General features: G+C 49.7%; 1 protein-coding gene across 2 annotated transcripts; it reads right to left on the reverse strand.

The window, feature by feature from the left end:
• Nucleotides 1–1,773: 1,773 nt before the first annotated feature.
• COPS7A (COP9 signalosome subunit 7A) lies at nucleotides 1,774–5,063 on the reverse strand. Of its 2 annotated transcripts, XM_015639255.2 has the most exons (8): nucleotides 4,822–5,061; nucleotides 4,667–4,742; nucleotides 4,083–4,171; nucleotides 3,805–4,007; nucleotides 3,215–3,320; nucleotides 2,724–2,875; nucleotides 2,540–2,605; nucleotides 1,777–2,396 (listed from the first exon to the last, which is right to left on the reverse strand). In XM_015639255.2, the coding sequence occupies exons 1-7, from the start codon at nucleotides 4,981–4,983 to the stop codon at nucleotides 2,566–2,568; spliced, it is 828 nt and encodes a 275-aa protein (XP_015494741.1). In that variant the 5' UTR covers nucleotides 4,984–5,061; the 3' UTR covers nucleotides 1,777–2,396; nucleotides 2,540–2,565. The 2 variants fall into 2 exon arrangements, with proteins under 2 accessions (XP_015494732.1, XP_015494741.1); XM_015639246.1 differs by having other exon boundaries at nucleotides 1,774–2,605; nucleotides 4,822–5,063.
• Nucleotides 5,064–11,872: the final 6,809 nt, after the last annotated feature.

Consider the following 11,872-nt stretch of genomic DNA (forward strand, 5'->3'; position numbering starts at 1 on the left):
TTAAAGATAGCAAAGCCCAACAGACCAGGAAGGAGCTGATTCACTTGGGGCAAAGAATTGTTACAGCTGCTCTTCCTAAGCAGCAGCAGGTTCTTGTGGGACACAAATATCCTGCTCCATTACTGCTAACTTCAGCTCTCCCTGGAGGTGACACTGCTCCAGCCCAGCTCCTGCTGGACGTCAGCCAGTGGCTGTTGGGACACGTGCTTTGTCCGGCTGTTCTGCTCCATCCCAAGCCCATTCTCCTCAGTCTTTCTCATCACACCCCAATGGCTTTGCAAGCAGCAAATCTTTCAAAGGGTGTGAGGTGCCAGACATCTGGCAGGTGCTTGACAGGCATCTCCTCTCCTGTTGGCACCTGGGTCCCAGACTAGCCCTTCCCGGGGAGCTGAAGATCTGATACACACGGATGTAACTGTTTCTTGCAGACAATCACAAAGGCAGCAAGTGCAGTGCCTCTCCTCCCTGACAGAGACAGATGAAGTTGATGTGACACAGGAGGAGGAAGGCTCAGGTCATTTAAACAAAAGCTGGAAGCTTTGTCACAATCCCTCCCAACAACTTATGAAGAGCAGGATTCATCAGGTAGGCTCCCTATGGCTGCAAATTCGTCAGGTCTGTCTAGGTGGGTGTACACAATCCTGGCCCAGCTATCCCCACACATGCAGCCAGATTTGTGTCTCCCACCTGGAAGACTTCCTACCAAAACTCTCCTACCTGGCACTTCTGTGCCAGGCAAGCACAGCCAAGGTGCTCGATGCCAGGTGCAGCAGAAGGGGGGAAGGTGTGGGGCTGCCTGAGCTCTTGGGAGACGGCAGCTGGCGAGAGCCGTCACCCCAGGACAGCTGGCATATGCCTGGCCCCAGCAGAGCCAGCTGGTGTACCCAGCCCTGTGACCACACACAGAGGAACAAAGCAAGCTGCTTGCAAGTTTTAGGAGTTTGTGGGTTCAGGTGACAGGGCTTTGCCACAGACAGTATTACAGCAGTGTGGAATTAGCAAAGCCACAATATGGCATTAAATGTGCATTTTGTGCGGCCTGAGATCTGAGATGGCACCTTGCTACCATCAAAACAGGTTCAGACTCACCCACCTCCCCACCCCCTTCACAAGACTTGCTCACACCTACATTGCCTCAGCTCCAACTCTCACCTGTCTGCACAGGGAGCTGACCCCGGAGAAAACCCACCCCCAGCCAGTGAACCCAACAAGGCCCCATAGAGTCAAAGCTCCCAGCTTTCCTTCACTGGGTAATTTTTTCCATGGTTTGCTCACACACAGAAACACAGGTTCAGGGAATCAAATTTTAGTCTTGGCATAAGGCACAGAACCAAGCGGGGGTGGGAGTCACGGTGTCAATTTACATTTACATCAGCTACACGTCGTGGAGAGGCAGTGTGACACTGACATCCGTCTGACTCGGCTCCAAGCCAGCCTCGAGGAGCCATCCTTTGAAGAATCCGAGTTACTTTTTTTCCTGGGCATCTCACAGGAATCACTTTCAGTGATTTGGATTTTTTTTTTCCCAACCAGACACCACCAGCACCCGAGAACAGCTTGTGCAGCATCTATCTGTGAGAACTCACACATGTGGGCACTGACTCTTACCTTCACCTGTCAGGCAAGTCCCCACATCACTTTCCATTCTGTCCAGGATCACGGGACACACTGTATTGACGCAAATAAGGACTTTTTCCACACTCTCTGCACCTTCCTGTGAGACTACCTGAAAATCACCTTTTGAAGGGTCTAGGGGCAAATCAACCACACAAACAATTTAGATAAGATTTATGATTAATTTCCATTTTACATACTATCATCCCAATAGAGATACTGTGGCACTACCTCTGAAAAGGGAACCTAGTATTTTGAGGATATTCCACCCTAAAATGGGACAGGAGCTCTTAATATTACAGCTTATTTTGGAACCTCCAGAATCAGCATACAAGGCAAAGAGACACCATTCACAGGAGCACAGGTTTGTATAGATATGTCCATAGATCTATATTTTTATTGTTTTATATATATTTATAATATATTTATATATTTTTTAAAAGAACCCCTTCAAAAACTACCCTCCCACCTAGCAAAACAAAGATTAAACAATCAAAGACGGTGTCCTGGAGCAAAGTATCCCAGGGGTCTCATAGAGCCAAAACGACTGCTGAGCACCAGCACCCTCTTTCCAAGATTCTGTGATGCCCTGGGGGTGCCAAGGTGACTGTCACACCTTTATGGCTCCTAAAATTGACCTGTCAAAAGACAGGGAGAGAGGGAGAGAGAGAGAGAAAGACGTGGCCGTGGCAACGGGGGCTTGAGCGGCTGGGGAAACAGCAATGCGTACAACCTGAAGCTCAGAGTGTGAAATGCTGTGATGAAAAGGAGGGAGACACTGCCTGAAACGTCGATAAAGAAGAAAGGAAAAGAGAACAAACATGCAGGAGAGTTAGTTGGAAAGATGGATCTCAGAGAAGAGCTCAGAAGCATCACACTTGGGACCCCTGCTACCCCCTCCATCCCCCAAATCTCTTCCTCTCACCCTCCCAGTTGTGAAGGGAGATCCAACTAGTTTGATTTAGACCAAATCTTCGCGCTGCCCCGGAGCCTGTGGGCACAGGGAAAAAAAAAGAAAAATAAAAGTTCCAAGTGGACACTTGGGTTCATATCTCACTCCCTTCCTAAGTGCACAGGGAAAAGTGCATGGACACTCCCACACTGCTCACCCTTTGGCTTTGGAGGTTTTCTTGCTCGCCTGGCGCTGGTTGGTGCCAGGGGCTGGCTCCCTGAGCTCCGTGAGGTGCTGCTCTGGGTCTTGGGATGTGGCTGCTGCAGCGGCTGCTGTTGTCACTTTAATAGTCTTCTTCAGGTTTGCCACCTGCAACAGCAACAAAGTAAGAACTAAAAGCTGGGATTTTTTTTGGCTACGGGTTTTTTTAGTTTCTCTCTTGGTTTTTTAAAAATTTGTTTCTAAAGGAAGCCCTGGACCTAAGAGCTGCAAGCTCACATCAAGGAAAAGAGCCAACATCTGTCCAGGCCCCTGTACTGCAGAGGAGTATTAAGCTGATTTAGGACTCTTCAGGCACGAGTCCCTGGGGGGTCTGGCCTAGGGAAAAGGCAATGCCTCACTTCAGCAAAGACTGTAACAACCACAGGGTACTGGTTCTAATTGTTTCAAGGCAAGGAGCCCTGGCTGCTCCCTGCTGCACCCACTCACCTCACTCTCGATCTGCTGCTTCAGGGCCAGCTGTTGCTCTTTGTGCTGGTTGGCCCTGCTGACCTGCTCCTCGATGCCCGACAGGACAACCTCGCAGCCCTGGCACCTGGAGAGGAGACCAACAACTGAACAGGCCAGGGAATTGGCACAGCATAGAGAGAAATGTGAAAGACAGCAAATTTTAACTCCAGAGGCCAAAAACACTGTGAGGTGACAGCTGTGCCAGGCAGGGAAGATACAGGGACAGGAGTCTGATATAAAAATGCAGGGAATTATGTTATTATGTGGGAGGGGGACAAGTAACAAAGCCATGCTGGGTTAAGAACTACAGACAAACCCTCAGGAAGCCTCCTGCCAGCAGCCAGTGCTGTGCAAAGGCTTCTGTGTTCCCATCACCCTTCCAGCCACAAACAGGGGAATTTGGAAAATGATTTTTGGAAAATTACTTTCCAATGGAGTATGGGACAGGGGATTGAGTAGGTCACCTCCCAACCACCACCCACCCTTAGTGACACACAAAGGATCCAGGGAAGCCACCAGCCACTCCTGCAACCTTTTTTGGGTGTTAGTTCTGGGGGCTTCCTCCTCACCACTCCTGCAATGTGCGGGTGATGGTGCTAAGCTCCTCCCTCCGGATGTCCCTCCCAATGCTGTAATCCACCTCCAGGCGCTGGTTCCGTTGATCCAAGCTCCCTCGAAGCACATCTGCATACACAGCCTCAATCACCAGGTCCTCCAGCTGCCGGACATTCTTCAGCTGTAACTGCTCCAGCAGCACTGAGTAGGGGATGCACTGTGGAAACATGATGGTAACTAGCACGAGATAATCCCAGTGGGAAGAGAACCCGGGGAAAAACAGGGCCCCTACCTTGATCTTGGCAGCCAGAGTGACGACTGACAGGTGCCTCAGTTTGTTCTTCTGGGCCTCTGTCAAGGGGGGGAGGTTTGCTGCTTCAGCTGTTGTCAGGGGAGAGAGAATGGGATATTAGAATTTATGCCTCATTTCCCAGTTCCACACAGAAGCATCTGTACCACACCCGTCTCTTAAAACGTCTGCACACCAATCCCCCAAGTGGTGCTTCGTCTTGCCAAGCCAACCCCATCAATTCTCAGCTCAAAAGACCTTTTCTGAGCAGCCTTTCTTCCCGCCACCCTCAACTCAGCCTTTATAGCTGTCCCATGTGTTATTTATGCTGGTCTGCACATCCCAATGCATATTTAAGTCTTTCCCCTCAAAACCGTCTTCGGCAGGAGACAAACGGCAGCCTTAATTACAGCCAGGTACCCCGCTAGTCTGGGGCCCACAGCACAGCCAGGCGTGTGTGGGGCCGGGGGCTCAGCCCTGGCTGCACGTGGGGGCTGTCGGAGGGGGGAGGCCCTCTGCGCCCCGCGTCTCGGCCCCGCGGGATCCCCACACCGGGCCGGGGGGCTCGGGACCCCGCCCCGCCTCACCCAGGTAGTCCGCGTAGGTGCCGTAGGCGAAGATGGTGAGGAGGCGGAACACGGGGGAGAACTCGCTGTCGGCCAGCTGCGGGGACACAGGGTCAGGCGGCGCCGCCGGGCCGCGGGCAGGGCCCGGCGGGGCCGCGGGGCCGGGCGGGTCTCACCTCGCGGACGGCGGGCATGTCCAGCAGCTCCCCGAACACGTAGATGCCCGGGGCCTCCAGCACCTGGTGGATCAGGCTGGCGAGCGCGGCGCCGCGGGCCGCCTTGGCCAGCAGCAGGAACTGCTCCTGGCTCTGGCCCGTCACCTTCCCCTCGGCCGCCATGGCGGGGCCCGGCCCGGCCCGGCCGCTCGCTCGCCCCCCGCAGCCCCGGCCCTGCCGCTCCCGGCCGGCCCCGCGCACCGCCCGACACCGCCGGCGCACAGCCGCCGCTTCCGCGTGTGACGCGCACACGCCGCCCATTGGCGGAGCCGGCGGCTCGTCCCGCCCCCACCGCTTCCCCATTGGTCGGGCCGGGCGGCGCGCGGCGGCGCAGTCCCGCCGCCGGGGCGCCCCCCGATGGCGGGGCTGAGCGCTGCGGGGCCGCGTCCGAGCCGCGGCCGTCCCCTCCATCCGCCGCATCCTCCGGCCATCCCAGGCCATTCCCGGCCATCCTAGGCCATTCCCGGCCATTCCCGGCCATTCCCGGCCACCCTTGTCACCCTGCCGCGGCGGCGCTCATGTGCCCGGGCCAGCCCAGGCTCCGGTGTGCCTGGAGCGCAGCCTCCGCCCAGGCAGACAGCGGCCACCGGCCGGTCACCGGTCACTGGACACAGGCCCAGGCTTGGCCCTGCTGGTCACCGGCACCAGCCAGCTCTTAACTCCGTTCTGCACTTTTTTCATGCCCTGCCCTGCTCACCAGCAGTGTGCTCACTGTTCTCTTATTTTTCATGACCCGTCCTCTGTCAAAACTCCCCAAAGCTGCTCAGCCATCGTGAGATGTGTCCCAACACGGCAGTCGATGCCAGGTGAATATCCACGTATTTATGGGTCTTGCCAGTCTGGTGAATATCTACTCTTCATCCGTACGCCTGGAAATGTTCAAGGCCAGGATTGATGGAGCTCTGAGCAACGTGGTCTAATAGCACATATCACTGCCTCCAGCAGGGGTGTTGGAATAAGATGATTTTTAAGGTCCCTTCCAACCCAAACTGTTCTGTGATTCAATGATTAATGTTGAAATAGCTGGTGAGAAAACAGATGCACTACTATATGGCGTGGTGTTTCTCACATCTCAATGATCTATTCTATAATCGCCACACCAGAATTAAAAGAGGTGCATGGAATACCTTGTGTGTGCCCACACATCGCTCTGATTTTTGCTTTCACACCATTAAGATCTCACTATTTTGGGCAGTGTTTTGGGGATATGTAAATGTAAAAAATCTTATGTTGCAAAGCACCGTACTTATGTATTTAAGCTGTGCATTTCTTAAATCCCTGCATGCCTCTCTTCCTCTACTGCATTAATTTTTACAAAAAAATGACTTTACTATCTGCTGAATCATTAACCATCGCACTTGTCAAGAAATGCATCCCTGATGCAGGCAGGGTATGGCCATAAAAAGATAGTTTAAACGCTCCACAAGGATAGAAATGTTTATAGTGCACCTTAAGTATCTCTTCGTGGGTGTATGAGTTACAGCAATGCGGTCATTGCTGAGGGCACGGTTCCCTGTGCCAGGTGAGAGAGAATAAAAAGTGGGGGTCATTTGGGGGAAAAAAAACCCCAAACCTTCAGAGCTTTTCTCATCTTGTATAAATCACCTGATAGGCAGAGGTGAGTTGTGAGGAGGAGAGCAATCAGTGTGCATTTCAATAAGCAATATTAAGCTGTTTGGCCAAGAGTTTCCAATTTCCTTATGGCTGTCTCCTTCAGAAATCCACAATGATTTTCCATGGCAGAAAAAGAGGCAACAATTTGATGGGAGCCTAATACAGTCTATGCAGGTAGCATGGTTTTAGTATGTTAAAATCATAGAGCTATCAGAGCAAGTTTGCACATGATTGCCAGCAAGAAATTTGGTCTTCAGCTGGATCACTTTAGCACATATTAAAGGCAGCTGACTTGTGCTTTGCCAGTTTTCTGCAAGCATAACATCTTGAAATTAGTGTGACATCTTGAAATCTTCATCTGGGTAAAGTCTATGTTTGTTAAGGTTTTACTTGCCAGTATCAACAACTCTCTTTTCTTGCTTTGACTCTAGTTTTTGTCACACAGCTGCTGTGGCTGAGTCACAGAGAAGGCTCCTTTGGGGTACAGTTCTGCTCCAAACACAATTTCACAGCTAGAAAATACAACCCGTGGCTGCCTTGGGGAGTTGGATCGTTGTCTCCCAAGCTTATTTGTACAGCTGTATGGATTGTCACTACTCCTTCTCAGGGTCATCCTCTTCAGTCCCTGAGGCTCCTTTAGTGTTTGGTCTCCTCACCGAGGCTACTGACAGAAGGATGGAACCGTGTGGACAGTGATGGTCAATGGGAAAAAATGAACTTCTAATGTTAATGATCGTGCCATAAAGATTAGGTGGACATCACTTAAAACTAGTTCCAAGCATAAGGAGCAAAACAGCTCTGAGTGCTGGGCCAGAGAAGCAAACGTGTGCCCTGAGAGGGGAAGGCACCCAAACCCTCAGTCCTACTCTTGTAGGGTGTTGCCGCCCATTTGTTTGGTTTTATTAAGTTCAGAGGTGGTTTACCCCAGTTGCTCCCCTGTCATAAAGAATGGTTTGTCCCCAGTTGCCCATCATTGTAAACCCTTCCCATTTTTCTAGATTGTTCCCCATCCATCACCCCAATCCTGCCCCTAAGCCCTATCAATCTATGTGAACCCCACCTTTTGTTCCAGTTCTTTCCTTGCCTATCATCCCTTCCTCGACGCCCCATTGATTGTACAGTTGCTTTCCCTCCCCCGGGTCCTTACCATTGGTCCTGCATATTGTAATCCCCCCCCATAACTCCTCCGTTGCTGTTGTCCCATTGGTCACCATATGAGCCGCCCACAGTCCTTAAAACCTGGTGCGCGAGGGTGCCCAGGGTCTCGGCTCAGACCTCTCCCCTGTGATCCCAGCCCTGTACCTGTTGGAATAAACTTGTTCCTGGGAAATCGAGAGTGCCTGAGCACTCTTTCTCCCTTCGCCACAACCCGTGTCGCCCTGTGAGCCACAACGCCAGAGCGCAGAGGAGCTCTGGAGGTTCCAGGTTGAGCCTCGCAGTGCTTGCCTGGTTCCCCACTCCTGCCGCTGACATCGGCCACAGCTGGCCGAGGCAAAAAGGGCCGAGCGGGCAGCGACAGTAGGGCACATTTTCATTTATGTGCTCTGATGCTTTGAGATGTCACAGTCTCTTTTGCCTCAAAAATCTGAAACTGAGCAAAGGATCTTCTCTGATCATCTTCCATAGATAACTGAGCATGGGCACAGTCAATGAGCTCTCCTAGGAAAGTGCCTGACACCCAGTGGCTCAGGGCATTGTTGGAAGCTACCCTGGGAGCGTTTCCTATGTTCAGGTCAGGTAAAATGAGACCAAGACACATTTTACCCAACAGGCATTTCTTCAAGAAGATCATGGTGACCCAGGGAAGCAGGAAAATCTGTCAGTCTGTATTCTCAGAGCCAGCAATATTTGGGCTTCTCCACACAGCAGGATGAAAGGAGAGGCAGGGCAGGTAAGGTTGGCTGAGAGCTGTGAGGGCAGGTTACAGGACAATATTGACAAGGGCAACATCTTCTCTCTGCTTTTCCCCTCTCTGTTTCTGTATTTAGGCCTGATTCACCACAGCCTCACACCTGCTGTCTTCACTTACACCAGTGCAGGGTGCATTCAAATCAGGTTCAAACGTAACCCTGCTGATTTGTAGTGTTTTATTACTCTCTTCCCCACCCCCTTGCCGGCTCCTTCCATCTCAGTTTTATCTCTCTATCGATCTGTTTCTCTCACACTCTCTGACACGCTTGCTGCCTTTCATTATTAGTTAGATAAAGCCTGGCAGCCCGAGCATCCTAGCTACATGATGCTCTCTCTGTCTTCTCCACTTCAGCCTCAGTTCCTATGTCCTGTGTCCCCATGTTTTTGTCTGCTCCTTTTTTATCCTGCACCAAGGGCAAAGACCAGAAGGTCCTTTGAATGACTCAGATCCTTCACTCTCCAAATGAGAGGGTCATCATCTTCATGAGTGCAAAAGTTATGGGTAACATCTCCACAACGTAACAAAACTTTGGCCTCATCCCTAGCTTGGAATGCTGTGTGCTGAAATTAAATTCCAGCCTCCTGGAATCAGTAACTTCCGTGCTTTTGCTTTCCTCACAAAGCAAACACCTATCTTTATGGTCACAGGGAAACTGTGAAATGTGATTTTCATGTAACCAAAAGAGCTGAAAGTAGGAGGCGAAGAGTGCAGATGAAAGCAAGTCTGTACGACATTTCATAATTTTAAGATAAATCTTGTGACATGGAGACGTTCTGTGTTGTTATTTCTGAATGTTTGGGATTTCTGATCCTAGCTGTACCCACCCCCTAGCATCATCCCTCTCTTCTGATCTCGCTCTGATCTTTACAGAAAGAAACCTCCATTCTCTTTGTGCTATAGATCCACTTTCTTTCCTCTGTGCTCACTGTCCCACTTTAAAGCTGTAGAGCTGTACGGGCTCATTCTAGGTTGTTCCTTTCTTCACCACCACAGAATCCAAATAACTTGTCAAAACACTGAAGACTTTTTTTTTCACCAGTCCTTCTCCAAACATAGCAGAGTCACATCTCATGAGATGATTTTTCACAACTGTGTGTAACACGGACTCTGAGACAAAAACACTGTAAGGACAAAGGAGGCTGGTATGGCTCTCTTGGACACCAATATGATACAGAAGGCTTTTAACCCTTTAGTTTCTACTGGGCTAATGCACACAGGGGTTACACCTAAAGTCAGCCCAGTACCAGCGGCTTGAGGGTAACTGCATGATGATTCTTCCTCTGATCTGCTCTCAAAGCCCTCAGGATTTTGCAGACCAGGAACTGTCTGCCAGACAGGCCTCTGGTTGTGATTCAAAGACTCCAGAAGAGAGAGGATCTTGCACTTCACTAGGTAGTTTGTTTCTGTGATTAATCACTCTCCAGTGACTGGCTCTTGTTATTCTCTGCCAGAATATTTGGTAGACTTTTCTCCAGGAAAAAAGTGATACTGCAAGCAAGTCATGTCTCATTCTGCTTTTTGATATATTAAACAGGTTGACCTCTTTAAATTACTGAGATCTCCAGTCTTCAGATCACCTTTGATTCAAAGTTATTTTTAAAATATGGAGCATAAAGCACTGTGCAGTTTTCCAGCATGAGAGTTACTCAGACACAGAGATAGGTTTAATCGTCTCCTCGCTTCCCATCCTTACTTCTGTCTTTACACAGACAGGGATCACTTCAGATTCATTGCTGCAGCCTGGACCACTGAGTCTGTGTTCAGTTTTCTGCCTGTTATAATCCCCACATCTTTTCCAGAGCACCTCTTTTCAGGACTGGAAGTTGTTTCCTGTAGACACAGGCATTTTTTTCTTGTTCTTAGCTGTACAATTTGCTCTCAACCGTCTTATAAGAAGTTTTATGAGAATGACCACCTTAATAAAAGGGGCAGGTCACTCTGTCCTGTCCTATCCTCATTATTTTTAACACTGTAACAATATTTGTGCCCTCAGTAAACTGTGTCAGAATGAACTATATCTGCTCACCAAGCACTGAATAAAATGGTGAGTCATACCTGACCCGGGACTCATTCCTGGGCATCCACGTAAGAAACACTGCCACTCAATGGTGGGCTTCCAGGGATGACCTCCTTTGTGTTTACAGGGCGTTAAATGGAGTTAACCAGCTCACTTAACCTCCTGCTCTGTTAATGTTGCATAACACTTTTTTTTTCTTATCAGCATGCTTTGGGAAATTAACACTTCCAGAAGCCTGGATAGATCTAAGCCATCACCTTTCCCAAACAAACCTGTAGTCACATCAAAGACTGACAAGAACAAAACAAGTTTATGCAGCAAGATCAGTTTCCTCCAAACCAGGCTGATTGGCATTAACTGGAAAATCTCATATCAGCTCTTTGTTGCTTTGCCTAGAATTTTTCAGGTCTTCTGTTTGCTCTTTACAAATATTCACAGGGCACAGTTCTCTTCTAGTCTTCTGGGATGTCTCTGATATTCCAAAGCTTATTAACCCCTTGTTTGGTGAGCAATAGGGCAGAGGAAACTGGCTTCCCTGTGGACTTCTTTCCTGTATGTTCTGTACTTTCCACTACCATACCTTCAGCTGGGGTCTCTTGGCATCCTTTCCACAGCTTGCCACATCTGTGAGGGGCAATTTCTCCTACATCACAGGGCTCCCCCACTCTCTAACATTACATAGCTCATAGCTTTTTGTTATGTTTCTAAAATAACACAGCTTTCCCAATATTTTCTGCTCAATTCTTTTGGCCTGCTGGATGGACTGCTCTGACCTGTGGGGCTTTGCCCAGCAGCATGGCTACAGGCTCTGTTCCAGCATAGGCATCTCTTTCCTCTGTCAGGCTGCTGGTTTTCATACAATTTTTTGGAGCTTATGTACCTTTTAGAATCTGGTCATTTTGTCAAATCCATGGCAACTAACAGACAGACAGACAGGATTCTGCAGGTAGCAAGGCAACAACATGGGTCTCTCTTCTCTTAGGAAACAACAGTAAAACCAGTAGCAGTGGCCTGCCTGGGCTCAGGACTCATGGGTGTAAATGATCTGTACGTGATCACTGCCAGACAGAAATAACAGCCAGTAACCCCTGATTCCATCTCTCCCCTCAAATTTCCATGTAATTTTACATTAGCTTTCCTTAGAAAAGGAAACCAAACAAGCCACCCCATTTATATCACATCAGAGCGAGGTACAAGTGACATCAGCCCTTGAGCTCCCTGTTCCCATCATCTCGATGGCTTTCCTGACTCCCCACACCACATCTTCCAAGGTTTCCTTGGTCCCTACAAAATCCTGCTCCTTGTCCTCTCTCATATTTCTCACTCCTTTTGCTGCCTTCTGTAGTTTTACTCTTCAGGGGGATTTTCAGTGTTTGCGTCATTTGGATTTTCACCCTTTAGCTGACCTTTCCCTGGTTGAAATTTCTCCTCTGTTTTGTGCTTCCCAATTATACTAAACACATTCGTCA

Source organism: Parus major, chromosome 1 (genome assembly GCF_001522545.3).
Source record: "Parus major isolate Abel chromosome 1, Parus_major1.1, whole genome shotgun sequence".
Lineage (NCBI taxonomy): Eukaryota > Metazoa > Chordata > Aves > Passeriformes > Paridae > Parus > Parus major.